The following is a 16,315-nucleotide window of genomic DNA, read 5'->3' as shown; positions in this document are numbered from 1 at the left end:
CTGCAGGGGTCAAGAAGGCTTTTTCCATTATTCCTCTTCCCCACCTGCCCTGCTCCCAATGTCCTGAGGGAGAAGAAGGGTTGATCTCCTTCTTCTGGAGCATCAGAGACTGGGGATAGGACACTGGATGAAGTAAGACAGAGTTTCTAAGGTGGCACCAAGCATTCTCTCTCTCAGGTGCTTCTCTAGCTTGTTTGTTCCTGTTCACATGTTCAGGGTCTAACTGACCGCCATATGGCTGAGGACAGGAAGGAATTTCCACCAAGGTCAGACTGGCAGCAACCCTGGGTTTTTTTCCTTTCCTCCACAGCATGTGGGTATGGGTTATTTGGTAGGATTCCCTGCCATTGCAGGAGCGTTGGTCCTACCTATTTTCTGCCTATAGCATATAATAGTTTAGTCTCCTGTTACCTGTAATACTTTGGTCTAATTTTGGTCATTTGGTTTAGTGTGCAGGTGCTGTTGGTGGCTCGTGAGATACAAGTCGCACTAGATGATCTGGGTTTCTGAAGATCCAGGCCCCTGGAATCTCAGAGGCCTACACAGGGCACCTTTGATAGGAAGAATGCATATGTGGCTAGATCCTTCTGGTTGTCATATCATGCTTTCCAAAAGAAGCATTCATCCTAGCATCCTGCCCCGAGTTCTAGTGTAGGCCAAAATCCCATTACTTATCTAAAATTGCCTCATAGACTCTACTGGAAAAAAATATTAACCAATTTATCCTTAACAGTTGTGTAATATTACTGGAAGGTAGTAAAAAATGGTTTCACCCAACCCACAGAACAGCAAAGGAATCTGTGCAAGGAGAAAAGACTAATATAAGGAGACTGTCATGCTAGGCAGGGGCAAAGGAGGAGTATAACTGCTTACAGACCTAAATAGAGAACACTCAGGAGTATAGTCACATTTAAGGTTTAAAGAGCAAGACAGTGACCCATTTCAGTGATCAACTAAAATGACAGTAAAAACAAACAAACAAAAAAACCAATGATTCCTTACGTTGAAAAATGTAGTCTTAAAAAACCATTTAGGGGATCAGAACTATTGAAAACACTGAGAGGGTTAATATACAAGAGGAGGAAGATGAAGACACTTTGATCACTACTGGTAAAATACAGAGCAATGGGTTTAAGTGAAAAACAAAGTCATGAATACAAGAAAATGTCAGCAACAAGGACCATCAGTGGAATATAGTTTTAGATGTGGTAAAATATGGAAAGAGGAATAGTCAAAATCAGACTTGTTGCCTATTAGATCCAGTGTTGACCCAAAGAGTCCTTCCCTTCCCCAGTATAGTGCATCTCCTCTAGGTCTTGGTTTATATGAATGAAACCTTCTCCTCACCCCCAGATCAGATCAGATCAGATCAGATTGCTCTTTAGACCACCAAAAAGTGACAGCATTAATGTAGGGAAGGAATAAGGAAGATGGAGGCATAAAGTCAGATAGATTAGGGCAAGTCAGGCTTTGACAGAGCAGCTCCCCCATTCCTTCTGGCAAATAAGATATATCCAGGAGCAACAGCTACATGGCAAGAACATGGGGAAAATGGAAAAAAATTAGTAAATCCTGTGAAATAACTAAACCAAACACCATTTACCATAAAAATAGATTTTAATTGTTACGAATGCCCAGCACCAGAGGTTGTTCACACAGAATAAAATATATTGAGTCATAAGTCACTCTCCTGAAGCACAAGAAGAGCATCCAAGGACTTCCATTACAATGAATGCAACGAGTCCTTCTGACAATTTAGAGTCACTTGAGAGCTCTCCAATTTTTTAAAATATACATTTAATATAAAATTATTTGCTCATTCTGCATCTAGATTCAGCATTATCTATCCAACACAACTCATTTCCAAATTGCAAGCTTCCTCAGTTCCCAATTATCTTCCCAATTAGTTTACCAAAAGTGTTTCAAAATGTAGTAACTTTGCTAGATTTTTCCTTTACAAAGAAGGGAAGGGAGTAGTTTACCTACAGCAGACTGATAATTTATCAGAGATGATCAAAGTGATTTACAAATCTTCCAACGCTTTATACAGTAAATAGTAATACAGCCACACTATAGAGAAGAAGAGGTTACACAATTTAACCATGGACACTGTTCTATTTCTGTGCCTGCTACTGACTCACTAAGGCATGCTGATTCTCAAGTCCTTTGCTCTAGCCACCAGACAATACTTCCTCATTATGAGTTCAATTTAAATGAATCTGTTGATGTGGTCCTTTCTGACACTTCTTGTGAACTTAGCACTTGGGAGATCAGATAGGACACAAATAGAGGTTTAATTGTGTAACTCAATCCCACTTGACGGAGGGACACTTTTAAAGAGCAAGGAACTAAGTTTTTCATAAGCTAATGTGAACTAAGACCACTTCAAAGGATGAAACAGCTATATTACATTTCATAAACCTCCCCCCCACTTTTGGGTTACTCACTGAAAAGTTCCTTATATGCTTTTTAAAAAGTGCCCCACAAACCAGTTCTATTATTGGGAGAAAATAAAGTTGTTCAGCTATCAACTGATTAGATTTATAAAGCAAAAGACTTTTCTTCGTGGATTCAAAAGTTAGACGCTACCAGTAACTAATGGACCCCCTTTTCACAGTGCCGACACTAAATTCACAAGCCAAATGCTATGTAAGTGATGAGTGAGTGAGAAGAGGAATTCCAGAATGAAGACTGGATTTAACATTCATATGGTGAAGGTTTCAGTAGCAGAAGAATTAGTAACTGACATGTAAGTATCAGACATTTTCACTATTCATAGCATCTTATTTCTAAAGAATTAAGCTTTGCCCAACTTAAGGCTATGTCAGCAACTTGTCAGGAGCCTGAGGGGTACATTTAGTTTTCATAAGAGACACACTACAGCAGTGATACTCAGACTGAGGCTTGGGAGCCAGGAGTGGTTCTTTAATGTGTCTCCTGTGGCTCTTTGCAGCACGTGATATTAAAACACTGTGATTTCAAATCTAAGTTAACAACAATCAGGATGCTTTTACTATGTTATTAACCAATTGTAGACTATCTGGTCAATCATTTTGCCGTGAGAATGAGAATAATTATATAAAATAGTAAATGAAACAAGGAATTCACACTACTATGGCTCTTTTGGGTAATGTTGATCGCTAATTTGGCTCCTCAACCACTGAGGTCTGAGTATCACTGTATTACAATGATGAGAGCTATGCAAGTACCCAAACAGGAAGTGTTTCAGACTGCAGCTGTACTCATCAATAATGTGCAATCGAGGTTCCTGGAGCCTTCAGATTCCCAGCAATTCACTCTCCATCTTGATGCAAATAGTCCATTCCATATTCTAGATGTCGTCAGCCCTGGACCACACTGCAGAATGTAGCTGGTTACAGTTTACTCTGCCCCAAAGACTATGACCCAAAACATAACTGATATTTTAAGAAGTTCTCTCTTTCTAGAGAGCTCACAAACAGAAATGATTTAATTAAGGCACAGAAATGTGTAGAGCTGAGCTAATACTCAAGTAGTTGTAGATAAACTTAGCCCTTTTCTGCATGCAGACAATCCACAACAAATCATAACTTGAGTAATTTATTAGTAAGGCTGTGAGTCTGTCACGGATTCCATGACCCCCACAGCTGCAGCGGCCAGTGTGGCTGACCACAGGGCCGGCTGAGCAGCGCCCCCGGGGATGGCCCCAGAGGCCATCGGAGAGCAGCCCCCGGGGGACTCAGAGCAACGGGTGGCCAGAGGCAGTCAGCTCCCGCCGCTGGAGCAGGGGCCAGCCTTTGGCCCATGAGTCCCCCCAGAGCAGCGGTACCCTAGGAGCAGCTAAGAATTACTCAGGGGTATTTTTAGTAAAAGTCAGGGACAGGTCAGAGGCAATAAACAAAAATTCAGGGCCTGACTTGTCCATGACTTTTGCTATAAATACCCATGACCAAACCTTAGCCTTATTTATTAGACATAATTGTTTAAAACCATACAGATTGATATTTGTAAAGCTGTTTGTGCTCAGACATATGATTTAAACTGTGCGGATTAGTTGTGATTAACATCAGTAGCACAGCTAGAAATAGAAATTTGACTGGGTCCCAATTTATGGTAGATGGGCAGTGATGAGAGAGCTTGGCGGGGCTCCACACTGCAGAAGCAGCCGCCTGTTTCTCTGTTCTGTAGCTGACGCCACCTGGCTCTGATCCCTGCCACCACTGGGTGCACAGCACTCCACCCTCCCCAATCCCTGGGGTCTATGAGGTGTCTTTACATGACCCTACAGGGCAGCTGTGTTCCCCCTACTAGTAGCCCCCCTCCCTCCCTGTTGCGGGAGGCCGTTACTAGCCAATCCAGAAAAGCTAGGGAGAGGAGGAAAGAACAGAGGCTTTCCATTTCCTTCTCCATTCCCTAGAACAGGGGAGGGAGGGGATTCACACGGGCTCAGATTTGGGTAGGCCTGGGTGTGGCCCACCCATGGCTATGCCCTGATTAACACATTTTCCTCAACCGGAATACTCACATGAGATTTGGAAATTCACTTGTGTGATCATTCTTGCTAGTATAGACTCAACCACACAAATGTTTGTGAGATGTGAATACAAACATGTGGGAGTACACACAAAGCAAGCTCATTAAAAATTGAGTGCATTTGTGATTTTTTTTTTTTTTGCCGTATTAACTCAGCTCTAGGAGCGAAAGAGAAGATACTCTCCCTTGAAACAGAAAGCATGGCGAAAGGCCGGGAAGTTAGTTTGTATGTCGATAATATCCAGGATTTTCCTCTACCTACAAGAGGGTAAAAATAAGAAAAGTTATTAAGGTTGAATGTATCGGTATGCTTTCAGGTAAAAAAAGTTATATCAAGAAAACTTCATCCTGCAGCCTTCTGTCCCATAGAACAAAGGGTCTGTAGCAGGACTTGTAGACACCCCAGTATTGTGATAAGAGAGTTTAGGCATTGTGTATGACTCTTGAGGATTCTGCCTCAGAATAATCCAGCAACCGGTATAATGATCTATCAAACAATAAGAATCACACCCTAGCATAAGTACATTTGAGTATTCTCACAATTCTTAACCATTACACCAAACAAGATTTCTTTCCATTCTGCACTTAATAAAGAGACAGCACTGTCTCTCACTGCTCCTTCTAAAGGAGCCTTCCCCCTTGAAATTATGTTTAAGTTAGAGGTACAATTACAACTGTCCATAATGATCCTTCTTAAAAAGGAAAGTGTTCCAAACATTTGTATTTCAAAACTTTTAGTAGATACACCACCAGTTAAGATTACAAATGGGTAGAATTCCTGCTCACATACCAAGAAGTGCATACAGAAGGGTGAAAGGAAGGAAACTATTAAAGGGAAAGCTTTGTCTCTCGGGGATCAATCAACAGGAATATTCATATTACAGCAATTTCTTTACACTAGGGACCAACATCTACCTAATAAATCACTTGGGGGAAAGACATTAACAAGCAAAAAACACCCACAACCCAAGACAGCTCATATCTGCTGTCTCTGATGGGGCTGTTCTAAGACTAAGTTTGCAGTTTCCAAGTATGAGACAGACATGTATATGACAAACTTAGGGACTTACTAAGGTGTGACATTGTAATATTCTTGTGGAGTCACCGTTTTCAGTCCACCAAAGTAGTCCAGGACCCAGATATTGGTGATGTTGAATTTGGCAAAGAACCAGTTATGATCTCGAGGCCAGCTTGCCATCTCAGGGTGTCGACTGAATAATGCCAGTTTTGCAAAGACAGCTTCTGTATCATTCACCTAACAAGTAACCAGCAACATATTACAAAAGATGTAAACTTCATTGGTAAAAGACAAATTTAGAGGTATTTTAAATCAACTGCCAATAAGAATATTCTACTAACATGATAAAAAAATAAGTTCCCCCCCCCCCCCCAAATTATAGTAACCCCACATCCACCCAGAGACAGGGAGGGTTCACCAGATTAAGGTTTGCCCCAGAAAGCTAGATACATCTACCAACAGGAGTTCCTCTGTAGCATGGGTATATCCACCATTCTAAATATCACCCCTGGAACTTAACAAGCAGTAACTCTTATAATTAAATATTATCCAATGAGAGAAACAATATCCATAGAAAAGCACTGCGCCCTGAGTGATGCTGTATGACAATTTAAAGTGAGGAGAAAGATAAATCCCATGAAAGTTTGCATTTATTCAATATTATTTCTTTAAAATATCAACTAATGCCAAAGACTATATCTGTTGAAGAGACCAATCATTTGGTAATAGTGAGTAAAAAAAATAATAGAGTGCCATATAGCAGCTTTGCAAGTTTCCTTGTAGGATACTCTGTTTCTTTCACCTGAAGAAGAGGAGCGTTCTTGAGTATGTTTACTGGATACCACTGACACTTGTTTACTTACTAGTTTGATCTCTTTGGAAATTAAGAATATTTGATATTCCCATTGCTCTTCTGGCCACAATAAAGTACTACTTCAGCTACAGATTAAGTTCTTTCCCCCATAAGAGAAAAGCTAGTTTCAGACAAAGAATAGTAAGGTAATATCTTTAAGAAGCGATAATAATTTTGCTTGGGTACAAAGATTGGCCCCAGACTGAAACTACCTTGTTTGGGAAAATCATAGATAAATCTTTGAGACACTGTAATGAGACTAGGAGATGGTAGCCGAAGGCTTGTCTACATGGTGGGATACTGAGCTTTACAGAGGTGCGGTTTCTAAAGCACACTAACGTATTGCACATTAATTAGTCCAGGTAGACCCTGTTCGTGTGCACTACATTAAAGCGCACCAGCAATGTTTACATGGAGCAATTAATGTACAACACATTAGTGTGCTTTAGAAATGACACCTCTATAGAGCACATTCTACAAGAGCTGAAAAAGGTGACTGTCCCAATGATGCAGTACTTGGTTTAATTCTACTTCTCAAGTGGATAACTTAATATTGATACAGAAACAACTTTTAGGAAACACAGGGTAGGGAGCAGGGATGGTAGCTTCATTATTTGGATAAAAAATAAGTTTCAGCAAAAATCAGAAAGTTATATTAGTTCCTTTAAAGCTCAGAGACTCTGGCAAAAGATGTCAAATCCCTGTCTGAAGAGAGAGCAACCAGCAACAGTAGCTATTCATTTATGCAAACTGCAGCCTGATAGTAATGCCTTTTGTACATAGTTCTGCAGTGGTTCAATAATTTACTGCGTATTAAATACATGTTTATCATGCATATTTTGGGGGGCCATCTCCCTTATTCTTGTATCCTCAAAGGCTAAAGAGGGCACAGCCTGACTAGATAAAAAAGAAAAAGGGAAAGTAAGACTAAGTATTTGAAGAGTAAGTACCTAAGCTGGAAAGAAACTGAACTAGAAAAACAAAGGATGGAACTGCAGATAGCAAAGTTTATGAGATATTTTGCTACCCAGCCTAACATTGATATACAGACATTTATGGGTAATAGTGAGCAGCAAGCAGTCTAAACAGCAAAAGAGACCAGTGTGGTTTTCAGTTGCACATGCAGCAGTACCATATCATACAGTAGGGATGTAGTAGACAAGTGGTGGGCAACCTGTGCCCCATGGGCCACCCGTCAGGGCAATCCACTGGTGGGCCACAAGACAGTTTGTTTACATTGACTGTCCGCAGACACGGCCACTCGCAGGTCCCAGTGGCCGCAGTTCACCGTTCCGGGCCAACAGGAGCCGCGGGAAGCAGCACAGGCCACAGGGATGTGGTGGCCACCGCTTCCCATAGCTCCCATTGGCTGGGAATAGCAAACCGCGGCAACTGGGAGCTGCGGGCGGCCGTGTCTGCCGACAGTCAATGTAAACAAACTGTCTCGCGGCCCGCCAGCGGATTACTCTGACGGGCCGCAGGTTGCCCACTACTGTAGTAGACCCTTTCTACATGGCTGATGCAATATTCCTGGTGCAGTTGTATCTTCTGGGCACTTAATTATCAAAAAAAATATTAAACTGGAGGGAGCTCAAATGAGTAATAAAAATGATGCGGGACTGAAGAATGGATTTACAAAGTAAGATTGAGAGCTAAATGTGGGAACAGTGAATTAAGGGATTGTGAAAATATAATGTACACGTATCTGAAGGGCATAAACACCAAGTAAGGAATTATTTAGGGTATTGCTAAGAGGGAATAATTATCAGTAATGAGATGATGCTAAAGGGAAAATTGTAGGCTGAATGACAAAGAGAGTCTAGTGTCCCACAGAAGGCTGCTAAAACTAACTTAGACTGAAAAAAGCACTAGTAAATGGTAGGAAACAATACTGTACTGCACCGGCAGGAAGATCAACAGATGATGCAATAATTTTTCCATCTTTAAACTCCTACAATTTTATGCCTCATACTAGCTGTTAACCAAGCAAAGTGGTAGAAGCCTAATCACTTGGGTCACTTAAAACTGGACTGAGCACTTAAAATAGTATCAAGTTATTTTGCACTGACAGAAGATTGGCTTAGATTTGTTAGTTCTTAAAAAAAGAACCACAGAAATTAGAGACTTGCCTCACTGTAGTAGCTCTGCCAAGAACAGCTCTATAGAATTATCTCTAGAGACTCTCAATGATACTTTAAGTATTGTTCAGAAGTTGTGAATTAATCTACCAATGCAAACTATGAGCTAGCTTGCTATATCGTCAAAGAGCTTAGCCTGAATCATTAGATTAGTTTGAATCTTTTCTGTCTAGTATGTAATGTTACACTTCTGTACAGAAGTTCTTAAATTTCTATTCTCTGTTCACTAAGGAGTATTGCTTTGTACATAATACTGTCCTGTTCAGTGCAGACTTTCAGTTGTTCACCTTATCAACAGTCCCAGAGAAGATAATGTGGGCACACAGGGGATTCTGGGGATCATAGCCTTTCTTCTTGCAGTAAGGAGTCTGTGCCAAGGACACTGTAAGGGAGGCATTTGCATCCACCTGAAATACAAGCAGTAAGTAATTGGCAAAGCTGTCCCAAAACTATACATTACATAACTAAAATTTGTTAAAATAAACTGATTGCAGGGTTGTCAATATCCCAGGAAATGTCAGGTACTGGTGAATACCAGGCTAAACCTGGTTTAAAATAATTGCATCAGTGTCCAGCAAGTTCAGAATGCATCTTTTCAAACATCCATTCAAAACTGAGGAATAGGCTCGGTCTACCCACTACATCAAAGCTGGTCTTCTGCTACAGAATGCTGGACTGTAGTCTACAACTCTGCATGCATCAAGCCTATAACGCTGCATTATTGGTGTTTTTTTGTATCATCTAATGTTTTCAACTTTTGTTTATGCAATATTGAAAACTGGCATGACATGAGTCATGATATATATATCTATATATATCTATATAGATATATATAATTTCTTTGAGAAAATATCAAACCAATATGTATACAGACATTCCAATGTTCAGTATTATAGTTACATATGTTAATATTACACCCCCTGCTGCTTTACTTTTTATTTGTACAATCATAAATTAATATACAAGTCTATTGTCTTATGTAACCGCAATCTGAATATGTAACTAAAACTACATGTAATGTGGTGTGTGTTTGAAACAGTTTTTTGTTTTTTTAAATGCCTTAAACTGGGACTAACTAGTTTTTCCTGGGGTTGTAAAAATCTTGATTTTATCTGGTAAAAACACCTCTGGTAAATACCCATCCCTGAATGATTGTCATAAAAGGTATTTTCAAATTAAGTTCCAGATAGTACCCAAAATGCTTAGTGAGAAGAAAGTTACCAACATTTGTCACCACCTTCTTATTCTAGTTATATTATTCTTCTAAAACTACTTAATTTGAAACCCTAGATAGATGGCCTCTGAATAGGTCTGGAAGACCACAGTTTAGAAGGTTCAAACAGCAAAATTTGTCTAACGTACAATTGGAGGCCTCAAAAAATGGGCCTCATTAACACTTGAATTTAATGTATAATCTATATATCCTCAACTCCATCGACGTTTGAAGCTAGTTTTAAAAATCCAGTTTAAGTCAAGAGTGTAAAAATCCACTTGAAAGCAACTTCAACTGTTTAAAATAAAAAGCACTCAACTCCATTCTGGTAGCACAAACATATCTACTATCTAGTTTAAAAAATATATATATCACTTTTGGCCTAAAAATAAGAATGACAGGTGTCTGTGCAAGAATAAATTAGAAAGGCCCAAAAGCTGACATGATGAGAATGCCTTAACTATAACTTGTCACACTTCGTGGTTGTCAACACAAGCATGGAGATTTTTTAAATTTTGCAAAAAATTAATTAATTTGTTGAAAACATCAAGGAATTTACATAGAAGCTTTTGTAGTAAGAATCCAGATCAGGAAAATCAGTTTTTCTTCCAAAGCTAGATGTGGAGGCAATAAAAGTCAGTGTGCATTTAAGATACAGGTTATGGGTCCTGACCATATTAGCTATGTGGATGCAAATTCCTGGTATAGGTATGTTGCATCTGAAAGCAAGATACATTGCATTAATGCAAGCCCTGCTTTAAAAATGGAGCAGTGCATCTATATCAGTGCAAAGACGCCCTAGTGTAGTCAGGCTTTAAGTGTATGTCAGGAAACAAACAATTCAACCGATGTTATCCCTCAAACGGGGGGGCAGAAGAGGAATGCTTCAAAGAACTGCATTCCCATCATGGAATGAACTTCTTCATTTTCAATATTTATAAGACTATAACACCCTCCCCCCAATGTTGTAGTCAAATCACATGCACAGCCCCTTACGCCCATCCAAAGCCCTACCGGTCAATGGGGTTCCACACAGGGGCAAGAGTCCATCACAGTGCAGATCCAATTGCGGAGGACTCATGTTTGTTTACAAGTCTGCTTAATCAATAATAGAAGATAAGCCTCATTCCTCTCAGCTTGGTTTCAGTTTACCAGATTAGCAGTAATGGACTTCAAAGAAGGGCAAAATTTAAGTAAGTTCTGGTCTTCTAACTGATAAAGTAGAAATTATTAAGGCTTTTATCTCCTGAGGACAAGCTTCATATATAAATTAGGCCCCAAATGAATTTAGTTTTGTAATTGCAAAGATCTGTAGAGCTTTTAGCTAGAGAAGGAAGGATATCTGCACAAACTTTTTGTAGGTCTGCTTAAGTTTCCAACTTTCTCGTGCATTTCTTTGATTTCAGAACCTGAAGTCTTCATTCAAAACACTAGATTTAATATCATTTGACATTATATTTCACAGCTCCCCCGCCAAACACAACTAAGAGTTAAATGTGCATCTGGGAAATTCCATTAGAATAGCTTATTTCAGCAAAAAAAAATTAAGTGACCTAAGCACTATACAAGTTCCCACTGCATTTATGGAACTACTGCCATCACGAGACTATGACAGTGCAGATACTCAAGTTACTCAACTCCAAAAAAGCTGAGTCATAGTTATTTGGTGTTATCTGCTGGCACAGGTCTCTATTTGATGGTGAACCAAACAGTTGACCTCTGTGCTGCAACAGCAGAATACAGATAGGAGAATACAACATCTGTGGGGGAGCTTTCTGATTGGAAAGAGCCTACTGAACCAGTAAAATCTATAACAGTGTCAAAACAGTTAGGCAGGGGTCATAACATGCGTTTGATCAAACCTCCATATTTCTTAAAACAGACGTTTCATAAATGAAATATTACAAATAGAAATTAAAAGGGAAAAATGGTAAGTACAAAGCATTCAGCATACCAGGTGAGGACTACAGACAGCTAATTCAAGAGGCAAATTGGCATTGGTTATATAGGCAAAGGCTAAAACAAAACGTCATGCTTGTTTTGCCCATGTTTTAGTTTTCTTTACAAGGAAAACAGGAGGGAAGAGAGGGGAAAGCATGTATTGGATTCTCCTCCAAATCTGTGTTTTTTAGACTGCACTCTTCAGCAGGGACTTGAGTGTGTGCAGACATGTAAAAATAAGTAGCACCATCCTGGGTATTACATAGTTTAATAATTTCTTTATTATCCCATCACTATTGGTTCCTCATTCTTGGATCTCATGCTCCCAGAGGGAATCATGACACACTTCTATTACTTTTTAAATTATTTACAGATGTGGTAGCAGTGACTAGTGCACAAAGCCTCTCCTGTCCCCTCCTCTACTGCATTGTACATACAACCAACTGCTGCTATCGCCTTAAGCGCGCTAAATCAGCCTAGTTAGTTCATTCTTCACCAAACCAAGAAAAGAAGTTTGGCAGGAGCGGATTAGGGACTTTCAGTGGTTGCTATTCTGTCTCCTCTCATATGCCTTTTGTTTCAACTATAAATGAATTTAGTAAGTATTTGGTCTGAGCATCTCTTAAGCTCTTCAGGTATATCTACACTGCAAAAGACTCTGAATCACGTCAACTCACTTGGACTCATACACGGCTATTTTTAGCCCTGTTACATATGTTCCCATTTGGGCTCTCAAACCCAGTGAGAGGATCTCAGAGCCCAGGCTCCAGACCAGTGGTGGGCAACCTGTGACCCTCACGTGGCCCATCATTCCGCCCGCCGCTTCCCGCAGCTCCCACTGGCTAGGAACGGCGAACCGCAGCCACTGGGAGCTGCGGGGGGCCGTGCTGGGGGACGGTCAACGTCAGCAAAATGTCTCGCAGCCCACAATCGGCTTACCCTGATGGGCCGCATGCTGCCCACTGGCTGCCCACCACTGCTCCAGACCAAGCGGGAATATCCACATTGATATTTTTAGTCTCACAGTGCAAGCCCCATGAGCCCAAGTCAGTCAATCCGGGCTCAGACTAGCTGCCTCGTTTTTTTATTTTTGTTTTCCTGAAGTATAGACACACCCTGCCAATTTTTCAGCTCCCAAGTCCTTTGTGGCTCATTTGGTGCCTACCCTTCCCTTTTTGATCTTTTTGGAGTCCTCTGCTTCTTTATTCAGTACCCCCTCTTACAGCTTCAGCAGTTTCATCTATTGGTGCATTTTTGTCATAGATGACCATGACATTGAGGTTTTTACTCACGAAAGCTTATGCCCAAATAAATCTGTTAGTCTTTAAGGTGCCACCAGACTCCTTGTTGTTTTTGTAGATACAGACTAACATGGCTACCCCCTGATACATGACATGTTTGAGGAGAGTTGCCTAGAGATTACTTTTCTGGCTGCTTGTAACATTCCACACTGATACATTAAAGGGATCTACAGAACCGCCGGGGCAGAATGCTTGATGCTTTGCTGGTCAAGTGCTGTAATATTTTTAGTCACCAGTCCTCTTCTGTACATTTAGCAGCTTCACTGTCTTCACTTTATTATACTTCTGATGTTTCCAGATGTTGTATTCCATAACGGCTATTTTAATCAGCACTCAAGTCATAGTAGTCACAGAGGAAAGAATGTTCCAACTCCTGAACAAAATATCACATACTACAAACATATTAGCAGCAAGTAGGTTAGGAAGTTAGACTGTTTTTTCAAATATCTGAGCTAATTCATATGCCAATATCCCTACTTTTATTTCAAATTTTCACACATTAATATTTGCAGCTTTTGCAAGGATGCTAAGCAAAGGATCATTGCGATAAAGGAGTGATGCATCTTGCCATTTCCCCATACCATAAGATGATTATTAACTTGATTATTATCACTAATTATGGAACTTGTTGGGCAAGGATGTGTGCTAGTAACATCCAAATGAAGACAGATCTCAATATACACTTCCTTTATTGTTCAAAGAAAATTGGCAATCTTGGCATGCTTGAGACCCGTTCAGTGTGAGCAAAGCTCTCGTGCGTATCACAACTGGCATGTGTGCCATGGGTACACAGGATATCGCAGCAGGGGTATAACAACACTCACAAAAGGGTGAGGAAGGGCATGCTCAAAGGTAGCCTGAAATAGGGAACCCAGTCCCCCCTGCTGCTAGATCAAGCTTTATCCCCTCTGAGTGGCACTGAAGACACACACCGGCCTAGACGAGCTCGGTCATTGCACTTGACTCACTGAGGGGCACCGGGGCGCGCGGAGAGGGCAGATGGCCCCGCCGGGGTGGGGGGGGGCGGGATGGTCCAGTAACACAGACGCGAACCCCACTGCACGGACTGGGGTCAGCGATCGCCCGCTGCGACCCTCCTCCTCCAGCCGGGGCGGCGGGTCCCAGCGCCCGGCCCCGCGCTCACCTGCAGGTCCTGCACGGACACCTCCAGCGCGGTGAGGTAGAGGTAGGGGACGCCGCTGCCGCGGGGGCCGGGCGGCCCGTCGCTCAGCGAGAAGACGTTGGCGAAGGGGCGGCCCCGCAGCGGCTCGCGCGCGGACAGCGTGGCCAGGGCCCCCCAGTCGCACTGGTGAACCACGTAGCGGGCCACGCGCGCCGCGTCGTCGTGCGGCGGGATCCCGGCCCCCCCGCCGGCCAGCAGCGCCAGCAGCGCCCAGGGCAGGAGCTGCAGCCGCATCGTAACTAAGATCGTAACTAACCCTGCTTTGCAGCTGGTGGCCAAGCGGTTTCCTCCTGAAGGGGTGGGGCCACACCATTCTCAGCCAATGGGCACCCACCACCCGCCCGTCTCCACCAATGAAGGCGCGTTGGAGGCGCAACGGTATGGAATACCCACTTCAGTGGGGCGTGGTCATTCTTTTTTCAGCCAATGGGCGCACGCCGCCCTCTCATGTCCGCCAATGAGCTCTGCCAGAGGGCGGGGCGAATGGGCATGAAGTCAGTCGGTTGTAAACATCCCCGATTCTCGCACCAGCTCTGTGCGGCGGAAAGAGTCACTCAAATGTCAGCCAATGAATAAAGCCCCCTTCGGAATTCCTTCCAATAACAACTCGCACTGGGCGGGCGGAGGCGGGATTAAAGCGGATTGGGGCGGAGTGAGTGGCACTCACAAACCTAGCTACTGGTTAGGTAAAACATAAACAAACTGGTCACGTGGGAGAAGGCGGGGCAGCTGTGCGGCGACGAGGCCACTGACTCCCCAGGCGGCGGCGCGCGCGAGCTGCTGCGGTTCGCTCTTGCCTCTCCTTGCAGCAGCCGGGCCCAGGCTACAGGGGGCGTTCGGTGCCCGGGTCTCCGTTGGAAGCGCCCTGCCCCCTCTAGAATTTTTTTGCATGGCTATTGCCAGCGCTGGCCCAGGCTGGCGTCACAGCGGGGGGCAGGGTGACCAGATGTCCCGATTTTATAGGGACAGTCCCGATATTTGAGGCTTTTTCTTATATAGAAGCCTATTACCCCCCGCCCCCACCCCGTCCCGATTTTTCACACTTGCTGTCTGGTCACCCTACAGCAGGGGGTAGGGCTGCCCCCTGGATACCATGGCTTTATATAGCGGCATTATGCTCGGTTCTGTTTTATTGTCTGTTCCTTTCCCAATGGTTCCTAGCCCGCCATTAGCTTTTTTGATGGCTGCTGCGCACTGAGCAGAGCTTTCAGAGAACAATCCACAATGACCGCAAGCTTTCCTTCTTGGGTGGTAACAGCTAATTTAGATGATGGAGCCCATCATTCTGTACGTATCATTGGGATTATGTTTTCCAATGTGCGTTACCTTGCATTTATCAACATTAAATGTAATATGCTATTTTGTTGCCCAGTAACTCAGTTTAGTGAGAGCCCTTTGTAACTCATAGCCAAGGCTGACTGCCATCTTGAATACTTTTGTATCAACTGCAAACTTTGTCATCTCACTGTTTACCCCCTTTTTAGATCATTTATGGATATGTTGAACAGCACTCGTCCCAGTACAGATCTTTGGGAGACTTCGCTATTTACCTCTCTCCACTGTGAAAACTGACCATTTATTCCTCCTCTTTGTTTCCTATCTTTTAACCAGTTAGTGATCAGTGAGATCACTTATCCCATGACTGCCTACTTTGCTTAAAAAGCCTTTGGTGAGGGACCTTGTCAAAAGCTTTCTGAAAGTCCAGGTATACTCGATACACTGGATCACCCTTGTCCACAAGTTTGTTGACCCCCTCAAAGAATTCTAATAGATTGATGAGGCATCTAATAGATTGGCGTGGCCTCAACTGGAAGAGGTGGGGCCTCTCGAGATTTAAAAGCCCTGGGGCACCGGCTGTGGCTGGGAGCCCCAGGGCCTTTAAATCACGCCTTGACTCCCAGCTGCAGAGGTGGCTGGGAGCCCCCGGGGCTCAGGGGCAAATTAAAGGGCCCGGGGCTAGCTCCGGGCCCTTTAAATCCCCACCGCAGCTCCGGTAACCGGGCTCGGATGGGGATTCAAAGGGCCCGGAGCTCCTGCGCCTCGGGTGGGGATTCAAAGGGCTCGGGGCTCCCCACAGTGGCCAGAGCACCGGGCCCTTTAAATCCCCGCTGCGGAAGCCGGTGCAGTCCGGCATGGCATACTTGCTCTGTACCGGA

At 43.0% G+C, this 16,315-nt stretch overlaps 1 protein-coding gene across 3 annotated transcripts; it reads right to left on the bottom strand.

The window, feature by feature from the left end:
- Positions 1–1,598: 1,598 nt before the first annotated feature.
- On the bottom strand, positions 1,599–14,409 carry CREG1 (cellular repressor of E1A stimulated genes 1). 3 transcript variants are annotated; one of them, XM_042854030.2, is made up of 4 exons: positions 14,121–14,409; positions 8,809–8,928; positions 5,583–5,767; positions 1,599–4,999 (listed from the first exon to the last, which is right to left on the bottom strand). In XM_042854030.2, coding segments are annotated over exons 1-4 (579 nt in total). In that variant the 5' UTR covers positions 14,394–14,409; the 3' UTR covers positions 1,599–4,998. The 3 variants fall into 3 exon arrangements, with proteins under 3 accessions (XP_042709964.2, XP_008164566.2, XP_065431169.1); XM_008166344.3 differs by having other exon boundaries at positions 1,599–4,770; XM_065575097.1 differs by lacking the exon at positions 1,599–4,999 and having other exon boundaries at positions 5,582–5,767.
- Between the last annotated feature and the right edge of the window lie 1,906 nt (positions 14,410–16,315).

Source organism: Chrysemys picta, chromosome 1 (assembly GCF_011386835.1).
Source record: "Chrysemys picta bellii isolate R12L10 chromosome 1, ASM1138683v2, whole genome shotgun sequence".
NCBI classification, from domain to species: Eukaryota; Metazoa; Chordata; order Testudines; family Emydidae; genus Chrysemys; species Chrysemys picta.
Note: the sequence above shows the minus strand (reverse complement) of the source record. Positions and strands in the feature narration are given on the sequence as shown.

Bases quoted from the DNA above. Each gene is read 5' to 3' on its own strand.
- CREG1 (XM_042854030.2), bottom strand. From the start codon at position 14,393: ATGCGGCTGCAGCTCCTGCCCTGGGCGCTGCTGGCGCTGCTGGCCGGC. The intron at 8,929-14,120 runs GTGAGCGCGGGG...CTTGTATTTCAG, and splicing joins TGTCCGTGCAGGACCTGCAG to GTGGATGCAAATGCCTCCCT. The intron at 5,768-8,808 runs GTGAACAACTGA...GTTACTTGTTAG, and splicing joins TCTCTGGGACTGTTGATAAG to GTGAATGATACAGAAGCTGT.